This window comes from Penicillium hordei, assembly GCF_028827395.1.
Source record: "Penicillium hordei strain IBT 12815 chromosome Unknown utg000005l_segment0_segment0, whole genome shotgun sequence".
Taxonomy (NCBI): Eukaryota; Fungi; Ascomycota; class Eurotiomycetes; order Eurotiales; family Aspergillaceae; genus Penicillium; species Penicillium hordei.
The window spans coordinates 3,181,953-3,202,477 of NW_026623146.1; the positions used below are offsets into that span (position 1 = coordinate 3,181,953).

The window sequence follows — 20,525 nt, forward strand, 5'->3', positions numbered from 1 at the left end:
ATACTTTGTCACATGCTTGCTTTCTTGGTTTCTTTATTCCTTTGTTCGACAGATTAATCCTTAGAGATCCTCTATATATTCTCTATTTCTCTCTTCTCTAGCTTTGTTATTCTAGTTAGAATGCACTCTTCCTTCATTCATTGACCTAGCATATAACAATAGTGATATATATAGAAGTGAAAGATACGTCGGTTCGGAAAAGGGGGATGATCTCATCTTTATAGGGTTCAAGGTCAATAGTTGGGCGTACATTATGATATATATTGAAGAGGGGAACGCTCAAGGCTGTATGCTCTACGGCATACGGGTCAATTCAGCATCCGTAACTCAGCTTCATACCCGACCTTGCGTACAAAGGAACCCAGGTGCACTGCCCTGGAAGTGGATTCAGAGAGGTGTAGGAGTGTGTATTCTCAATCTGTATCTATCTGCTACTATCTGCTACTTGTAACCTCATAATCTCAATGCTTACATAACAACATATGGAAAAAGAAGAAGAGACAGGGGCAATTGCGTAGTGGGGAGCCTATTTCCCCACTACTATATATATAGGTGTAGAAATTTAAAAGAGAAGTTGAGATTGGTATACAAAATTAAAATTAGTGTACATGCTTCGAGAAGCCAAGAGGCGGTAAGGCATTACCCAATGAGAGAGCTATGTTCCGGTGGGCCTGATTCACTCTCGGACGGAAAACATATTCCTTCATATGCAGTCGGAGGTACGTCGGAAAAAGCCCCCATGCTCAGCAAAGGTGGGAATTGGGGGCCGGATTACGAGTGCCGACTCGATTGCCAATCCAACGCATCCATCGAAAAGAAAGAGTTAACGGAGTGAAAGCTATGAGTGAATTTTGTCGATCTCCTGAGTTTGCTATGATTTGAGGCTTTGTTAACCTCCGCAAGCCCACATTTAGCCGGCCCGCTTAAAGCGTTGTTTCCTTATTTCCCGCTAGCAACTGGATAAAGCTCGACGACAAGGATTATATCGCACCGATTTCCCCAATATTATCACTAAAACCCAACCTATTAAGTAGTCTATCCGCTCTTAGCTTAGCCGTATCGACTAGCTTAGAATACTACTATTTATGGCCGGTTGTGTTCTTTTCGCCCTACCTCTTAGTTAAATAGGGAATATATATCCTTAGAGCTCGTAGAGAACCATAGTCCCGCTAATAATTAGTGCTTTGATTCTAGTAGGATTTGTATTTTACAAGGGTTATTAGATAGACCCTATATTCCCCTACCGTATCTTCGGCTCGAGAATGGCTTAAATAACTCTATTTAGAAGCTTTATCTATAGGTTCGTACTATATACTCTTTTGTAATATCTTCTACTATTTTTTTAAGCCGTCTACCTCGAGATACCACTTAAATCTTCTATTTCGATCCTACCATTCTATTATATAGTCCTCATTTTTACAGGAATTACCGCCTTCGCTATTGATTTCTTCCGTAAATACTTATAGGAGATTTAGAGTAGATAGGTATTTCTCGCTATTAGCTATAGTATCTTCTTAGTATAGGACTAATTATCCTTAATAGCTATTACTAGTGGTTTCTAGGTGTTTATAGGGATTGATATCGGTATAATATTCAGCGTCCCTCCGATACTAATATAAGCTAGCGCTATATCCGATAACTAGGGTCTCGTAATAGGAATCATAGTCTCCTTTAGGCTCTTTAGTGCTCTTATAGGTCTTATAGTTAGTACAACTATATTTAGTAGTATCTTCGCCAATAGGGTTAAAGGCATCGCGTTACCCGCTTCGTTGGCATTGTTAAAAGACCCTAGTAAGGCTATAAGCTTTATTCCCTATCTACGAACAGCCGATATTTCCCCTGCTCCATGGGACCTTATTCGGAATGCGTATAAGGATGCCATACAGACAATCTGGTATGAACTGGTAGCATTTGGAACATTGGGATTTTTGAGCTCTCTGTTCGTCGAAGAATTGACTATGGAGATGGAAGAGCTGGGTCGGCAGCATTTCGAGCATGAGGCAGAATGAATGGAACTGGACGCTCATACGGATGGCTGGGTTTGGTTTTATTTGATTCTTAATGAAGTACTTTGCATCAAGAAAAACGTGCATAATTAAATACCCAGTCCCAGGGATATTGTCTCCTCCTGATCCCTTTCGGCCCACCGTTCTAGCAAATTATCCCGTATCCTGTTTGCGACCACGAACCCTCTGCAAAAGATCTCGCTGAGCACATTCAGTATCTCTGATTTTTGATCGACTCTTCGGGCCCGGGCTCCTGCAACGGTTACTGGGAAAAGCAGCATCACCCCCGGAATCTTGGAGTGGTGCAAAACCTCGCCCGATAAGTACAGCATCGTGGTGAGGTGTTCCGAAATTTCAATAGGGGATAGCACCGGGGCCGGGATCTTATTCCAGTATGGAAAGTAATCATAATTTCCAGAGAGAAAGATTAGCAGAGCGTGATAATATAGCAAAGCTAAGTTTGAATATTGATTAGGGCCATCCTGGACCAACTGCAGCAACGTTTTCATGTGCCAGGTGTAGATAGTTTCTTGGACATCGAGTCCCTCAGCTGCGATCAGAGCAACTGATGGATGCCTGAATCGTTCTGCTTCGGGAATATTCTCAATTATAGCACCGGCTCTGTCTGTCAGATTAGTAAAATAGAAAAAGTCGCTCATTCATCAGTGTGAACTTACCGTAGGCTGAAGGCGGATGTTTCAATCATGAGGGTTATAATCTCTTCCATGGGGTCCCATCGAGTGGCACTGCTCGACAGGGACTTTTGGAGTGCAAGCCAGCATTCCTGAGAAAGAATAGTTTCTTCATTATAGATTAATGCTCGGCTGGCTTCTAGGACACGAAACAGGTCGTAGAATATCCTTCGGGCCGATGACATATAATCGGTTGGTCCTGCAAGCTGGAGCATTTTTGACGTTCCATAGAGCATGTGCTTAACCCAACCTTCGCCGGATTCGTCTGAGAGTAACTAGGTGTATTGATGTCAGTCAAGCAAGTATTTAATGTGTCCGCTAGAGAATTCCCTTTATAACAAGAAGCATACCTCAAACAACCCCAGGAAAAACGTAGCCCAGAGGATGTCGTCTTTTTGCATCACGTCTCTATTTCCCAGACATGACCGCAAGATACCCATTGACTTATGGTAAGAGGTTATCGAATCCACATAGGCTGATTTCTCTCCCTGTAATGCGCGTCCACCGGTATGTCGGTTCGCATCCAATGCACCAACCGCTATTACTGCATGATACAGAACTGGGGAAGTTGAAATTAGAGGAAGCAAGTCCGGAACTATTGATGCGAAGCTCGTCGTGAACATGTTGTGCTCAATAAAAGAGGCAAAATAATCAAGACGGCGGGTACCCTCATCTTTCCCGATGAAATTAAGTGGGTGAGCCCCAAGGGTTTCCGTATTTGGAATGAACATCCCCTTCTGCTCAGACTTTTGGTGGTGTCCACAAAAATCGTCTTGCTGGTTTTTGTTGACAAACTTTGTCATACCATGTCCCGAGTGCTGCTGGGCAACGCATATCGCGTTTTTTCGAACGCAATAAACACACGGAAATCCCCCTTCACACTACTAAGAGTTAGCTACATTAACCCCATGGAATTGGAGTTTCAGGTCCCAGACCTTGATGCGTCGTTTGGCGCAGCCGAGGCAGCGCGTCATCCGCCTTCGCTTGTCCAGGGGGCCGACCATTCTCCCCTGCAACGTTGTTGATGTGGACATTATCTCGAGGAAATTTCTAACGAACAGATAAATGGCGCGTATCCCCAATGAGCACTACGATGAAAATGGATATATTAGAGCGAGACCTGCCTCGTCCGCCAGCAGGCTGCGAGGTGCCCGATGGCGCTAACCTAATTAGGAAGTAATATCGCGAGACAAAGGACCCACTTTGGTTCCCCGGACGGTTCCAAGATTACCTAATTGTTCTAGGTGAGTGTTAGTTATCAACTACGCTCTATACATTCCTATTTGGGAAATTCATTGATTTGGACAGAAAAGTCGCTACGGGAGCTTTGCGAACAGGCAAATGCTGGTCTACCGCTCCAACTATATAAAGGTCAGGGTGGTCCTCTGGCTATCTTTGTTAGAATGCCATCATCTACTTCAACAAGATTTCGCAGACTATATTTTCATATCTCTTTCATCCTCAACTGCGTCTTCTAGTGACTGATGATGCTCCAAATTCTTAGTCTGCTGCCCATTGTGGCCATGTCTGTATCTGCAGTGGTGATCCCCGACCCACCCGGACAATACGATGTGTTTTACAACACGGCAAAGATGGTCGAAAAGACCAGACTTGATCCCTTTGACCCCCATCATGGACCGCGTGCAGTGATGGCTTCAATCTTCGCTCCAACCAACTGCAAAGTCGATCTCGAGAAGATAGATTACCTACCCCCCGCAACTGCCGCATACTACTCCGACCTATATGGCGCATACGGACTTCCCAACGGGTCGCTTCAATCCATCTCTTTCCAGGCGTGCCCAGAACCGCCTAAAGGCCATCACCTCCACCTTCCAGTGGTGATCTTCTCGCCAGGTCTGGGCACGACGCGGCTGTTCTACAATGCCATTGCACAGGCTGTGGCTAGCACCGGTTACATCGTGGTGTCTATCGACCATCCCTACGATACTGAGTTCCTGGAGTTCCCGGATGGAAGTGTCGTGACTGCAGCAAACATTAGTGACGCGCAGGTTCCACTGGATGTCGAAACCCGAGCGCGAGATGTGACGTTTGTGCTGGATCAGTTGAGCACAAAGGCTGGTGTAGCAGCTCTACTCCCTGGAACGGGTGCCGCGGGGTTGAGAACTCGCCAGGTCGCCATGTACGGTCACTCGCTTGGGGGTGCAGCTACCGCCGAAGCCATGCATTTGGACCATCGGATTATCGCCGGAGCAAACCTGGACGGGTCAATGTTTGGACCAGTGGTTCAAGAAGGGCTTCGTGGTCCATTCCTTCTGTTCGGACACGAAAACAAAACTCAGACGACAGACCCAACGTGGAAAGAGTTTTGGTCGAATCTGCGGGGATGGAAATTAGAGCTAGAACTGGCTAAGGCTCAACATTACGCATTCTCCGACTTGTCGTTCCTGATGAAGCTCCTGGGTCTACCAGTTCAAAAGGCCCCGGCCATTCAAGCCATGGTTGGAACTTTGGATGGGTTCAAGGCATTCGAAATTGTTCACCGAACTGTCGTTGCCTTTTTGGGGTTTGGACTTCGTCAAACTTCACCTACTCCACTTCAGGAGGTCATTTCACAGTATTCGGAGATATCGGTCGTTGCGCGGTAAACCAGAATACATGCGAAGTATGACGAATGTCGAATTATCTGAATATGTTTTTATATGGAAGATACTATGGAAGGCGATTGAGAGAGACTAGATTGGGTATATTCAGGCAACAGTCAGACTGCACGGAGCTAGGTGACCAAGTGGATGAGCAGATCTAGTCCTATTTCTTAAGATAGGATAATGCCACGAAATAAATTTTGGATAATTACATACCTGACATCGAACAGTACGGGTCGATAGAGCTCTCTACAAGCAGTCCGTCCCTTGGTTCTGCGCTTAGGATTTACTGTTGCTACTAGGCCTTTCATGAATTTTTATATCCTCTTTAACGCGATATTAAAAATTGTTCAAGGGTGAATGGACGTGGATGGCGAAGTTTGAATAAAAGGCCAATCTCGTCACCACTCCCGGGTGTCCCATAAGGAACGCCTTAGTGTCAATAGCTTTAGCATCGGCAGCACGACTATCCACGCCATCATAGAGAGCTAGGATGGCGCTGGCTTACGAACGGCTATGTGCTGAAATAGTTACCACACGGCGTAAGCGCTGATGGCAGTAATGTTCGAGGCAAATACTGGGTCGCTGGCAAGATATCTTCGCGTGCATGCTAATACGGATCTAGGCCGACTTGTCTACACTCTATTCCGAAGGACAGACTTCCCGTTCCGAGCTGCCCTCCATTTGCGGAGCAACTTGCAGACAAGCTCGCGCACCGCTACCATTCCCAAGGTGCTGCCGCCCCAGATTTTGTGTACTTTCACCAGCAAGGGTGCTCAGTGGGCTACCTTAGGATAGAGGCTTTATGGGGCTTCGAGTGTCTTTCGTCGCGCCATAGACCGGATGTAGCGGGCTCTCGGTTCTCTTTCAGCTGAAGATGGCCAGACTGGTTCCTGATCTTGACGCGACGCGCCTGCGATGAGTTTCCGCACCGTCAGATTTCAAGAATTTCACCAGCCGCGAATCTTTAGTAGGGAGGGAAAGAGGGGGGGGGGGGGTGAGGATTCTCCTTCAATTTTCCTAGAGCAAATTACTAGATTGATTTCAGGCACTCTATCCTCATGAGTATTATCATATCGCGTTATTTGGATCGCCTCCTACGTAACAGGCCAATGCTATGATGTATATAAGTGATCAGTCTGACTATAAGCTAGGTGCCGATGAGGATTAACATGGGTCTTCAATGCTTTACTTTTCCAAAAGCTGTGTAGGATACCACCACTTAATTACTCGTGGTATTTTCAAGCTTACTAGACAATTGGCAGAGGCTGAAATATGGTTTTCCATAGATCGTGACACATCCCAAACAATCATCGTCAGCCACACCACCTACCCGTGATAAAATGGAAAGTTCCGCCTTCGTCATACATAACAGGTGACCCACATAAGAGCCTCCTTCACCCTCACCTTCTCAACCTCCCCAAACCCCCCACCCATAACACCCTCTCCCACGCACCTCCAATGTCGTCCTCATACTCAACCTGGTTCCGAAAGGGCGTCGACCCTGGAACTATTATCGCTCTTGATCAACCCCGCCCTTCCCAGTGGAATATCCTCGAGAAGCTGAACGAGCATGACTCTCAGGTCCACAAGGGGGAAAACGATGCCTTCGGTTGCGGTTCTTTCGCCTCCGCTAAACTCCTATGCTGTGACCCCCAAGACCGTATCAAGACAGCGTTCATGCGAATCTACGTACAAGTTCCCCATCGAACCACTGAAATGGATGATGCGGATACCAGAGGTCAACAAGCCACAACATTCACCCCGCGAGAACTAACCGCCCTTCTGGATCTCACTCAAAAGCGCTCAAGTAACACACCAAAGCTTCTTGGATACAAATTCGGTACTCAGGATCGCTCAGGGCTAGTTCCAGGTGGTTTCATTATTTGGCTTGTGTGGGAAATCGTTCCAGGGCTACGCCTCGGCGATAGTAATGGCGCAGATTCATTTTGGGGTCTCGAAAGCTTCGAGAGAGAGCAAGTTCGCTCAGTATTTATTAGGGCTCTTCCGTAAGTTCAATAGTTCTTCCGTCTCTCTCTCTCTCCCCGTCCTTGAATCTAACTATTATCGACGATTTAGCAAGCTATTCGAGAACGGGTGGTGGCCTAGTGTGCCCAGGGCAAAAGGTCTGGTTTGGAATCGGGAGACGCAAACACTGCATGTCATTTCCACGCCATCTGACGCGAGCTTACGTACTGATATACTATAGGTACTTTATCGGACAGTTCCATAAGGCCGGTAAACCTAAACGTCCGGTTGAGTTTGGTGCCGTGTGGTTAGCGATGTTCGACCTCGCCAAACCCGACCCCCCAATTAGATATGAGGATGAAGACTGTGATAAAGACACTTCACGCTGGAAATGGTAGCTAAGCAGAAATTCAAATTGTTCGTTCGGCCTCATATTGGTCTTTTATATGCTATGCTATGAAATAATACATTTATGATCTATGTTCATTTCTAGCGTAGACCATAATGAACAACATTGATTTAGTTCGAAGCTAGGCTAGCTGGCTTGATTCAGACCCTCTTGGGCGTTAACCTCTATCAAGAGTTCAGGCACGACCATATGGGCAGGCTAGTCCTGCTGACCTAAGTCCTGGCTTTGAGCTGTTTAGTGCGACGTTAGTAGATTTGTGTAATTACTCTAAGACTAGTACTCCGTCCATGCCTAGAACTAGTAGGTAAGAGTTCCCAGGAGCATACAGTTTAATTGATTGATTGATTGGCTGATCACCCCTTAGGCTCCATCGAGGCGCAATGTTTATCAGCAAGTGTACCAAAATAAAACGTCAAGTTATCAACACCAATGCCTTTTTGATAGGAGGGAGAGTGGGGGCAATCTAAAGAACGAGGGTTTCATGTGGATGACGCTAGCGTGTTACGTTTTATTAAGGTGCCTGACGCTCAGGTTGTGCTCAGTGAGCAAATCAGAGCGCTTAGTGAGTGGGTCATGCTTGCTCAGTGAGCCTACATAATGCTCACTAATCGGATCAGAGCGCTCAGAGGCGTACTTAGTTCTACTCAATGAGCAAAAGCGGAGAGGGGGCGAGCACTAAAACCCCAAGGGAAAGCCAAGCCGTGGCATAGGAAATCCGGTACATAGGCAAAGTACACCCCCGGAGCCCTATTGCCCCGGCACTCAAGTCCTAAAGGGGAAGTGAATAGTACGTCGGTATTTCTTCCCGCAATAATAGCCAATAGGAGTAGAATCCCTATTCGTACAGCGCATTCTCTGTACTCCCATCAATTAAGTCCAAAGCGCTAGATGGTTCTAGATCAACCAACAATTCAGTAGTGGTCATACGGTATAGGCCTATTCTAATCATGCTTTCCTTTCTCGGTTATTTCTTGACTCACTTGAATTATCTTGTCGAAGAGGTACATAACGTAATCCAAAGAAACTCGCTCTGCCTAAAACACCTTAATGGATGGCGTAAGTTGCATTTCTACTTTAAAATAGTTTTGGATTTTGCTAGGAATCAAGGTAAATATATACCCTACCCATTGGGTCACCGTCGAGTTGGGGGCAGATCGCGAGCTCAATTAAGAAATATATATATTACATCCTATAGTCGTTACCATTCATTGTTGGCAAAATAAGGCGTTGGTATTGGTACGACGCAGGTGATGGATACTACACAGCAAATGGACCCACTCGAATGGTTATTATTTAAGTCTGTTGGGGTGTTATCCATGTGCCTCCCATAACCTCGCCCACATCTACTGAACGAATCCCATCATCCGCATCAAGATTTGCCTCTCGAGACACAGTAACTATGGCGACTCAACGCTTCCCTACTGACAACTATTCCAACTCTGTGGTTCAATTTTTGGACACGATACAGTATAACGACACAAATTATACGCGTGAAGAGCGCCTTGCCAAGCTCCACTATGTGTATACCAAAACGGCCAAGCACTTTGCTCATTACGACAGACAGAAGCAAATCAAAGTGAGCCCAAGCAATCTGCAACCCTTGCTGCAAGCAATGGTTACCATGGTCGTATATAGTTGGGCCACAGCCTCGGAAAAGGTTATGGTCGACCTGAGCATTCACTACACATATATGCTCATCCTTAACGACAGTCATGACGACGATCCCACAGAGAGCATGAAGTCATTTTACAATACCATATTGGCCGGTCTACCTCAGGAGCACCCGTGGTGGCAAATGGTGAATAACCACTTCCCTCAGGTTCTTCGGCACTACGGTCCCTACTGCGGGCTGAATGTAATTCGCTCAACAACAGAGTGTAAGTATACCTCCACCTTCCCTCCCACACATCATACTGACTGCAGCTTGCAAAGTCTTTGAAGGCTGTTGGGTTGAGCAACACAACCTTATGGGTCTCCCTGGGTCCTTGAACTACCCAATATTTCTGCGACAAATGAACGCACTGGGGCAATGCATTGGGGGTTCCATATTCCCTAAGGAACGATTTGATGAGAGCGAGCTGTTTGCAGAAATAACGACCGCCATTGTGCAGATAGAAAACTGGATTACCTTTGTGAACGGCCTGCTATCCTTCTACAAGGAGTTTGACGAGCCGCGTGACCAGACCAACTTGGCAAACAGTTATGCTCGGTGCGATAAGGTTACCCTGGAGGAGGGCCTCAAGAAGTCGACCGATGACGCGATTGCGGACTCAGAGCAGCTCCTCGCCGTATTTCGTGACAAGGACCCCAGAATAATGCACACACTGCGCACATTTTGCCAAGGTTACGTCACCTGGCATCTCTGTGACCCTCGGTACCGACTCCAGGAGCTGCAATCGTTCACCACGGAGTCGGCAGAGCTTTCAAGCAAGCTTCACAACTATTTGCAGTCCGCAAAGAAGGTCGGATCCTTTGACCCCAAGGCGTGGGCGTATCCGAGCGTGGCATCTCTGGCAGCCGAGGATCTAGCGTACTGGTCGGATGGCCTGTGACATTAGCACCCATGGTGACGGCACCTGTAGTTAGTACTTAGATCTTGCTTCCTCATATTTCTCTTCCTTCCTACCACTGTGCATTCCATACTATATGAATCTCATCCAGATTTTCCACGTTCATACTACAGGGATCCCTGCAGGATTCCTCGTAGGTAGTATTGATGGACCCAACATTTGTGGCTGTCGGAGACTTGTGAGCTCAATAATCACGGGACATGGTACTTTGTTAGGAAGTATGGGCTTCAGACGAGCCATTCTCCCTTTCTGAGCCAACCAGAAATAATAGTGAGGATTATGCTGGAGGCTGTTGAGGCATTTACGGGGAAGCTAGGCGGAAATGTATCTACGAGGTTTTATGGCGATGCGATAGTAGCGCCAGAGGCCACGATTTTGCAGCCTCCACAGTAGTTTAGATTTGGTCTCCCGCTAGTACTTGATCACATAGTAAGGAAGGGTATACGTCTATTTACTTGGGGGGGGGGGAGGTTATGGAGGTCTGGCCTCAATTAGTGTATTTTTGATATCAACTCAACGGAGGTTTATCAAAAGCCTCGAGGCTTTTTGTTAGGTTTACAATATCTGTGTAGGCAACCTTAGAAGTCTCTAGTATTAAAAATTAATAATAAGATGAATTGTTAATTGATCAAGTGCTCTCTCTTCCGACCATCTGTTGGAAATGATCCAAGGGGTATCTATCTACTACGTGGTGCAACACAATTTTTCTGGTACGACCTGAATTACCTTATAAAATATATCGTCAGTTCATGGAATTATTGGTAATTCAAATTATTAATTAGATGACTGTGATCTAAAATTGGTACTGTACCTGCCCGCCGGTAAATATATACCTGGGGTCTGACTACCGCTTGCCGGTTCGAAGATGTATTCGACGGTTAATCATGGATGGGGTAATGCAAAAATCATAACGGATAAAACATAATTGCTTAACAGGCAACAACCTAGACCACCCCTCCACGTCCACCCTGGTCTTTCATTTCGGGTTGTAGGTTGGAACTGGGTGTAGCTTGGTCTTCCTGCAAAGCCTTCGGAGAGAAGAAAACACTAATGGTGTGATTCAAGCGATTCCATCTTTTGGACTTCCGTTGGGCCAATTCTGTAACAAGGTGCAATGTTAGCTTGACCAAATCCGACTAATAATGTGAGCAGCTATTTACCATTCAGAATATAGAGCAGTTCAACCGGAATCGGTGCCCAGATCGTCAAAGCAGCAATTTGTCCGAATCCCCACTGATCGTCCTCAAATTGGTCTCTCGCCAAGCTTCGTAGATGGTTTCGCTGTCGCCACATCATCGTTAGGCCGACCACCATACCCGCAGTCAAGAGTCCAATCAGCATGACCCAAAACAGCATCAATAGCCTAAAGAGCGACTTATGTAACATGTCTGCCTGGAATTTCTGCTTAAGAGACTGTATCCAGAATGTCATGGTACCCGCGACGGCAAAGATAGCGACAGTCCATGATGGATACGGGATAGGGTTTATGACGCTATAGTCTGTTGAGCTGTGTGCGCATCCATCAGAGGCAAGTCTCCAGTTTTCCCTGCTATCGCTACCCAAATGGCTCAGGCCTAGGGCGACAACGACTAGGACAAACACTATGAAATAGAGCAGCACCCGCGCGGCCCAGCGCGACATTGGTTGCGCGACGACCAGGCAGAAGAAGGTCACGAGAATACTGTTAACTTGCAGGAAGGCCATGGCCTGCATCTCGGCGATCTCAAAGGTGGATGGATTCTGTGATAAGTTTGCGAGCGTGGCTAGGGCGGATGAGCCGACGAAGAAGCCATTTGAGGAGAAGAAATTCGTTTGAACGTCTCGTAAGTCTCGGATGAAGTGGCTCACTGGCGCTAGGGTGAGATAGAGTAAACGATAAACAGGACCGACGAGAATAGTAAGTCCGGTTTGTATGCTATATGCATACATCATCTGGATTACAGGGAGGCACAATCGATCAGCTCCGCTGGCGCAAAAAATAGAGAAAGTTTGTGTTTACTTACGCCGATCCCAGAAAGATCGGGGTTTCCAACCCCGTACGTGAGTAGGCACAGATTCTGGCAGTTCTGGACCTCCACGGTGATGTTGAGACCGTTCTTTTTGGTGTAGTCGAAGAAATCGTTCATCGTATCAAAATCACAAGTTCTTTCATTTTCCACAACGGATATTCCTGTGGGTGTGGCCGATGCTACGGTCGAGACTTCAGATGGGGTTATTTCCTGTGGAAGTGCTGCAGCACCCTGTAAATGTAACAGGGTGCATGCCACAATGTAGGGCAGAAGGAGTAACATGGTCACTTCCGGATAAACAGAGAGGTATCTAGTAAAGACACAACCTCAATAGGTGACTTTATTGAGAGTATTTCATCATTTTCTAGATACTGGTAAGCTTTCTGTTGAAATGCTCAGCCTCAACGGTCAGCAAAAGTAGCCTAATAATCGTTGCCAAGCCCACCAGCACACTACTAACACCGGTTAGTGTGTTGGTGGGCTTGGCACGAGATTATCCCAAGTCCTCTCCAAGAACAATATAAGCAAAGCTGGGTCGACTGACTGGGTGCACGGGGGTCTTGGGGACCAAGTCCTCCATGGTTTAACCTGAATTGGGATAGTCTCAATGCATGAAGATTGGAACGGGATAATATAAATTGAGTTCAGCCAATGAGAAATCGGGGATGAGCTTGGACAAAACGGCCTGGCCCGTGTCGGACCTCACTTGGGAGTGGGAATCCCAGTAAAACACCAATTTTGGGTTTAATTAAGTTAACCCTTCTGTTAACTAATGCAGGTCTGATTGTGATTCAGCTAGCCACCCCTTTGACCCATGCCTTCAGACATTGCGCATGACATGACCCAGACCCCTTGGAAGGCATACAACATACTTTGGTGCCTGAAACCTGAGCACCCGAAGCCACCCAAACGGCAAGGAAATTCAAGTGTAGTTTCTGATATTGTAATTATTATACAACAAAATGAGTTCAGGAACGGGGAATAACAGACGGGGTGCCATCTATTATCGCCCACAAGGAGCTTCTTTTGCTTCACTCACCCGCCAAATGAAGGCTTGGGTTCGCAAGTTCATTTCTGTTCGGCCCCTTTGAAGAGTAAATAGACCATCGCTGATAGGCTGACCTGGCGATGCCCAGCAATCCTAACTCTAGCGTTGTGGGGGCTGGGGGTGGGGAATACGAGAACTGACAGGAATTTCGTTTCCCATGCTGGTCTTCAGCCGCAAACATGATCGCAGTTCTCGTTTTCCACCAATTGGAGGTGGACTTCCTCGCCCTAGTCAGTATTTATAATACGAGTATCTGATTTCGTGGCGTTTGGAGACTTTCCCATATTGAGTACGAAAGGATGACAGCTCTGGAGACCCTTTGCAGGTCCCACCGGAAGGACAAACCTTTTTGATTCAAAGTCCTTGGAGAAACGCCCACCACCATCAAGCCTAAATTTGTGTCAATCCCAGAAGTTAGGCATCAATCACACTAGCCAGCCTTACGCTCCACAGTTGATCGCGTTGTGTCATCTTCATGTTGACTCTCTCGCTCAAAAGAATCTCTATCGCAGATCCATAGCTACAGGCTGTCACCATGGCCGGAGTTGACAGTGACCCGAAAGCTCATCCATATGAGCCTACTCAGATCTCTGATGTAGACACCGAGCCTCAAACTACAGCTACTACTGAATATAAGCGCCACCCACTCTACTCCCCAAAGGAATGGCTTTTGGAATCGATCAGTTCGATTCTGGCCCTGTTCCTCCTCATTGGAATTGCCATTATCTTCTCGTATATGGACAACAAGCCTCTCTCTGCCTGGCGCGGCGGTATCTCTCTCAATGCAACAGTTTCGATTCTGACGACTGCATGTACCACGGCGTTGATGCACGGTGTTAGCTCATTTATTGGACAGTCTAAATGGCTTCACTTCAAGAACGGGCCTCGCAAGCTGACCGACTTTGAAACATTTGACGGAGCGAGTCGGGGTGTTTGGGGTTCTATTATGATGCTTACCACCGTCAAATGGAATATAGCCACCATCGGCGCATTCATCACGATCTTGCGGCTTACGTTCTCGCCATTTGCGCAACAGGTGGTTCTAATTAACCAGCGACCCGTCATCTCTTCTACCGACACCGCCAGCTTCGGATATGCGCACAATTACAGCGTGGGTGCACAGAGTGGCCTTGCTAACTCTGGTATCCGTGAGTATCGACGATCCAAAATACCTCAAATAACAAATGCAGCTAACATGCTCCTGACTAGAGAGCATCCCGCAGGACCCCGATATGCAGTCCGCCATCTTCCAGGGCCTGTATGGCGTCAATACCAGTGAACCTTTCACCTGCCCTGGAGAATGTCGCTGGACCGACTCATACATATCAATTGGGTTTAAGGCCGAGTGCAGGAACGTCACCCAGGAAACAATGCAGGCAGCCACCTGTTCGGGTGGTAAATTTTCGCTACAACGATGCAATATGACAACGCCAGGCGGCATTAACATTTCAACTCGCTATGGATTTACCGATTTGGCGACATCGTACTACATGAATGCAACCTCACTGGTGAAGTTCGATCCAGCAAATCCTGGATTGCGAGATACCTTCCCCGAAATCGCTCGGTTCGGAATCTATAGATCCAGCCCCGACTACAATTTTATAATGCGCGACATCAACATCACAGAGTGCTCCCTCTTTCTCACGGCCTACGAATACACAGGTGCCAAGGCCAATGGTAGTGATTTCTCTGCGAACAGGCGGGAGGTCGATTTCGGTATGAAGAATCCCTGGGCACTCTTGCCCGACGGAAGGGAAAGCAAGTTCCAACACGTCTACACCAATGAGACAACAAGCGGTGATACCCATATTCCTGCGCTTGGAATGAGCTACGCTGGTCTCTACGCAGTGGTAAATTTCTTCCAGTCCACGACAATGGCTACCGAGTGGGTCGATGGGAACTATGACAATACAAACCTTGGTGTCGCCGCGACTTTGAGTGGCGATGTGGACCTTGGCGACCGGTTCAACAAAATGGCGACTGCTATGACGAACTACCTGCGGTATGGTCCGAATACCCAGCCTGCACATGGAGAAAGAATTCAGAGCGAGCCATATGTTTCCATCCGTTGGGGGTACTTCATTGTCCCCATTGTGACTGAGGGGTTAGCGATTTTGTTCGCCATCTTCAGTATTTTGAGCAATCGTCAGAGCCGTCATGTTCCCTTGTGGAAGTCTTCGACGCTTGCTGTTCTGGCTTGCGAACATAACGAGCGACTTGGGCTCCTGCAGACTACGGGCAAGGATCTTAATGAAATTGAGGACGAGGCGAAAAAGGCTAAGGTAGCGCTACGATAAGATCAAGGTTGAGGTAGTATAGATGAGTTATGAGAAGGCCAATTATAATAGTTAGATGTCGAATACTAAGTCCGAATACAGGGTAGAAACCAGGTAATATACCGGAAACATCATATGACATTGGGTACCAGGCATACCATACAAAAGTGCATATTACAGTTAGTCATCATGGTCCGCACAGATTGTTGAAATAGCGGGTTTTGTCATTTTAGTTAGTTAGAGTTATTAACATTAGTCATTTATACCATATATTGTTCGTATACTAGCTTTCCGTTAGTTATAAGCCCGGAATCGTTCTATTAAACCTAGCTATCGTCGAATTAAGGTTAAAGTGATATTATATCGTTACCCCTATCGCCGAAGCTAACCCCTAAACTAACCCCTAAATTAAGAATCGGAAGCCTATCTATAAAGGATAACGAATATTAAATAGCTAAATACCTCTCCGCGGATATATCCTCTCGCGTTATACTAAAGGATATAACGATATAGGATATATAGCTAGCTAATATTAAATCGATTATAGTATAATTCGACGTATAGGAGCTATATAATCCTAGTAATAATAAGAGACTAGAGCTACTAGTAGTACCTAAGAAAGTTATCTTAATTATAGAAGTATAAATATAGTATAAAGACTATTAGGTCGATATATATAAGATACTATAGATAGAATAGGCTAATAATAACGTAGCCTATACCTAGTAAAAGAAAGGACTAAATATAGTAGTAATAGCTATTCGGAATAGCGTCTACGCTAACTACTAACCGTTTATTATCGACTTTAAGATACTATATAATCTCCTCTATAACCTCTAATAATAGTTCGCCGCCGAGTATAATCTAATAAATATAGCTAGGCTTCGTTAGCTTTAGCGTACCTTAGATCGAGGATTAGATCGGAATATCGATATCGATAAATAGTTATTAAACTAGGAGACTATATAAGTAAGGTATAAAAAAGCGAAAATACTAGAAGTAGATAATACTCTAACTTAATTCCTAGATACTATCTTAGTAATATCCCTTAGGTTTTATAAAATATAGACTCTAAGACTATAAGATAAAGTAGATAATATAATATTTATATTTACCGAGCTTCTTAACCGATATAGAGCTTACTAGAGAATTACCTATATTAAGCTAGCTACTAACTAAAGAGGTATTTCTAGAGCTATATTTTCGATATAGTAAGGTTATAAAAAAGCTAAGCCTAAAACCTAGCTTTTTAATAGATCCTATTTATATAGCTAAAGTAATAGCCGGTATCTAGCTTAGAAATATTAGGACGTATTCGATAAGAATAAGCCGCCTTTATATATAAGAAACTAAGGTACTAAGGATAAATAAAAGAAAGTAATAAAAGCTAACCCCGCTTAGAAAGCCTAGGTTAACTAGCGACGTTAAAAGCTAAAGCTAAAAGTATAAAAGTAAGTAAATACCGCTTTTAAAGACTAAGGTTATAGCTTCTTCTCCTCTAAACCTATACCCTAAGCTAGTTTAGAAGCTAATCTAGAAGCTAGTCTAAAAGCTAGTCTAAAAGCTAGTATAGTAGCTAGTAAGATAGTAGCTAGTAAGATAGTAGCTAGTAAGATAGTAGCTAATAAGATAGTATCTAATATAGTATAGGTAACTATATTACCGGCTAGTAAGTATATTAACATCTCTACTACTATTATATCTACCTAAAATTAGACCTAAATCGATAATATATAGCCTATATAAAAGCGCTAGATAGTCGATACTAGAGTATAAATATATATATATAATAATCGAGAGTTATTTATAACGTTCGAGGATATATAGAGTAGCGTATAAATAAGAGATATAGAGACGAAAATCGATAGGGTAGGTACTATAGTTATCTATAGTATTAGTCCTAATAGTAGAAAGATAGTAAGGATAGAGTTATATAACGTTAGATACTCTCCTAATTTCTATACTAATCTAATATCCTATAGGTTAATAATAAAAGAAGGTCTTATAATAAACTTTAGAAGGGACTATATTATATCTAAAGATAGACAATTAATTTTTAAAGTCTATTAGGATATAAAGCTATCCTAGTTAACCTAATTAAAGGATCTTTAGTATCCTATACTCGAACCTAAGGATTTAGTATTCGTAATTAAGAAGTTAGCTTAAGAACTAAGAGTAGAAGTATCGATTTAAATCTAAGATAGACGCCTAGGCTATATCGGCTAATAGCGTATTAAGAAGCTAGTAAAGATAACGAAAGGTATTACTATTAAAAGTAACCCTAGTAACGAAAAGTAGATATATAAAGCTTATTAATTAGTAGAGGTACTAAGATAGATCTCTTACTAGAAGATAGGCTAAGTATATAGTATATTTAGAAGGGTCTATTTCGACCTAGTATAGAATTAGCCGGCCTATAATAGATATATCTAGTTAACTTACTTCTACCTAGATAGTATTAAATACTACTTTATATTTATCTATACTAAGAAAAATAACTACTAGATAGCTATTAGGAAATTCCTAGTACTAGTTAAGAACTAGTTAAAACTAGAAATTAAAGTAGTCTACTATAATAAGCGGAGCGCTAGTAATAAGATTAAATTAATAATAGAGGTAGAGGGATATACTATTAAGTATTTACTACCTAGCTTACTAGAAATAAATAGTCTAGCTAAGAGATCTAGAGGGATAGTAGTATATACTACTAGAGCGTTAATTAATAATATAGAGCTATCTTATACTCTATAGCTAGAGGTAATATATATAGCGATATATATCCTAAATAGGACCCCTATTAAGGTTATTAAACCTAGTAAAACTAGTAGCTAATAGATTATACCTTAGAAGGAATTAATAAAATATACTATATTAGACGGGATCTAATATTAGATAATTAACCTATTAAATATAAGGTTATATAGGTACTTAATATACTCGAGAATTATTAAAAGGACCTAATTAGATAAGATATTATCTAGAGTAGAGATAGGATATCTCGTTAGGTATATCTCTAAGAACCTATATAAAGTATAGTTCCTTTATAAGAGATATACTAGCGGTATAGGGAGGGTAGATATCGTTCGAGATACTATATTCGATAAGATAAGACGGTATTCGAAATCGAGACCCCTACCTAAGTAAGAGAATATAGTTAATACTATAATAAATAGACTAGTATTAAGTATATAGCTAGCTATACTTACTATAGAAGAAGCGTAGGTTAAGCGTAGTATATAGATATAAATACCTAGATCGATAGCGAGGATAGCTCTAGATAATAAAACTAAGCTTACTAAGTAAGGCTAGATAGCTACCGATATAGCTATCGATATACCTAATAATATAGCTAATATAGCTATCGATATAGTTAATAAAATAGATAATAAAATAGCTAGCTAAGTAGCTAGAGAGATAGTTACTAAAGAGAGAACCTTAGTATATATAGATATTAAGCTAGTAATTAGCTTACCTACCCTATAGTCTATTACTAGACTAAAGGAGTAAATATTAATATAGATAGGACTAAGGGACTAGATAGGACTAAGGGAGTAAATAGATAACCTACCTAGTAGCTTTCTAACCTCCCTACTATTAAGACTATTATTATTATCCTCTCTACTATTAAGATTATTACTACTAGTATCTAGAATAGTATTAATATCTCCGAATCTATCGAATCTAGTACCCTAAGAAACTATCCTATTATCGCTAGATCTAATCTCTATAATATAGTCGATCGAAACTAAAGGGGTAGAAGGACTAGATAAAAGGACTAAGATAGAGTATTAACTATAATAAGAAATAACGTACTCGCCGACCCTAGAACTACTATCCTAGCGAGAGATAATATCTAGATTAATATCGTCCTAAGTAAGTTTAGATCGAGTACTAAAAGATATAGTAGGTAATATCGATATATTAAATATTATTACTAGTACTAGATCTAGGAAACTAAGGTTAGATCTAGATTATACTATATACCTATCTCTTAATAAATAGATAGAGCTACTAAGCTTACTATATATATTTACTATAAGTATAAATAAGTAGTTCGATACTAAGCTATATTAGGATAACCTACTACCGCTACTAGAGACCTAGAATTAATTAAAAACCTATCGATTCGCCGAATAATTTGAAATAGCGGCTATATTCGAGGTCGAGATATTAAGGAAAAAGGAGACGTTTTTCTAGATTCTAATTCCGAATAAGCGAGGTATATAGGTATTACTATTAAAGTAGGTATTTATATATAAATTCGATACTAATAGTATACTAAAGAAGTTTAAAGCGAGAATCTATATTTATAGAGATCTTTAATAGTTATCTATAGAGGAGAAAAGAGCTATAATACTAGCTATTAAGATAGCGAGGGCTATCTTTATATTAGTAGCTATATTTAATCTAGATATAATATAAAGAGATATAATTACTATATTTCTAAACTTAGTACTATAAAGTAAGATATATATAAAGTACCCTCTAGGATTCGAAGTATTAAATTAATACTAGCTACTCTATAAAGCGCTATATAGATTATATATATTATTAAGACTATAGTAGTAAGAAGTAACTAGGGTACTAGTAAAACTAGATCTTACCCTAGTACCGGAAGATCTATATATCTTTATGTTACGGACCTATCCGTCACCAATCAGTAGTGACCCACTAGGCACACCAATGGGCCATCGAGAGCCAACTAGGATACCTATCAGCAGATCACGTATAAGCTCACTAAGCAAGAGCATGATCCGCTCTAAGCGGATCCACCCCGTAGAGGATTTCCGTTATATAGGTTGCTCTACGTACTAGACAACCACTACTTAGCATCACGTGATTATATAGATAGTAGAAGGGTAGCAAGTAGATCGGTAGAATCCGCTAAAGCGATTCTACTATTCTACTATCTACTATTCTATATAGGAAGAACTTAAGGATATA

General features: G+C 43.0%; 7 protein-coding genes across 7 annotated transcripts; 5 read left to right on the forward strand and 2 right to left on the reverse strand.

Annotated features, from left to right (window-relative positions):
* Nucleotides 1-2,104: 2,104 nt before the first annotated feature.
* N7537_010118 (uncharacterized protein) lies at nt 2,105-3,732 on the reverse strand (the record flags this gene model as incomplete). Its single annotated transcript, XM_056901172.1, has 4 exons — nt 2,105-2,627; nt 2,684-2,973; nt 3,049-3,579; nt 3,634-3,732. Coding segments are annotated over 4 exons (1,443 nt in total), but the record flags the coding sequence as incomplete, so codon positions are not given.
* A 450-nt stretch (nt 3,733-4,182) lies between these two features.
* On the forward strand, nt 4,183-5,304 carry N7537_010119 (PAF acetylhydrolase family protein; the record flags this gene model as incomplete). The annotated part of the gene is made up of 1 exon (XM_056901173.1): nt 4,183-5,304. One exon carries the CDS (start codon nt 4,183-4,185, stop codon nt 5,302-5,304), a length of 1,122 nt encoding a protein of 373 aa, XP_056749841.1.
* Nucleotides 5,305-5,862: 558 nt separating this feature from the next.
* On the forward strand, nt 5,863-6,099 carry N7537_010120 (hybrid NRPS/PKS enzyme; the record flags this gene model as incomplete). Its single annotated transcript, XM_056901174.1, has 1 exon — nt 5,863-6,099. The coding sequence occupies one exon, from the start codon at nt 5,863-5,865 to the stop codon at nt 6,097-6,099; it is 237 nt and encodes a 78-aa protein (XP_056749842.1).
* Nucleotides 6,100-6,762: 663 nt separating this feature from the next.
* Nucleotides 6,763-7,667, forward strand: N7537_010121 (uncharacterized protein; the record flags this gene model as incomplete). Its single annotated transcript, XM_056901175.1, has 3 exons — nt 6,763-7,310; nt 7,381-7,458; nt 7,511-7,667. The coding sequence occupies 3 exons, from the start codon at nt 6,763-6,765 to the stop codon at nt 7,665-7,667; spliced, it is 783 nt and encodes a 260-aa protein (XP_056749843.1).
* A 1,410-nt stretch (nt 7,668-9,077) lies between these two features.
* On the forward strand, nt 9,078-10,230 carry N7537_010122 (uncharacterized protein; the record flags this gene model as incomplete). Its single annotated transcript, XM_056901176.1, has 2 exons — nt 9,078-9,555; nt 9,611-10,230. 2 exons carry the CDS (start codon nt 9,078-9,080, stop codon nt 10,228-10,230), a joined length of 1,098 nt encoding a protein of 365 aa, XP_056749844.1.
* A 962-nt stretch (nt 10,231-11,192) lies between these two features.
* On the reverse strand, nt 11,193-12,539 carry N7537_010123 (uncharacterized protein; the record flags this gene model as incomplete). Its single annotated transcript, XM_056901177.1, has 3 exons — nt 11,193-11,347; nt 11,409-12,180; nt 12,252-12,539. The coding sequence occupies 3 exons, from the start codon at nt 12,537-12,539 to the stop codon at nt 11,193-11,195; spliced, it is 1,215 nt and encodes a 404-aa protein (XP_056749845.1).
* A 1,301-nt stretch (nt 12,540-13,840) lies between these two features.
* Nucleotides 13,841-15,602, forward strand: N7537_010124 (DUF3176 domain-containing protein; the record flags this gene model as incomplete). The annotated part of the gene is made up of 2 exons (XM_056901178.1): nt 13,841-14,453; nt 14,515-15,602. 2 exons carry the CDS (start codon nt 13,841-13,843, stop codon nt 15,600-15,602), a joined length of 1,701 nt encoding a protein of 566 aa, XP_056749846.1.
* Nucleotides 15,603-20,525: the final 4,923 nt, after the last annotated feature.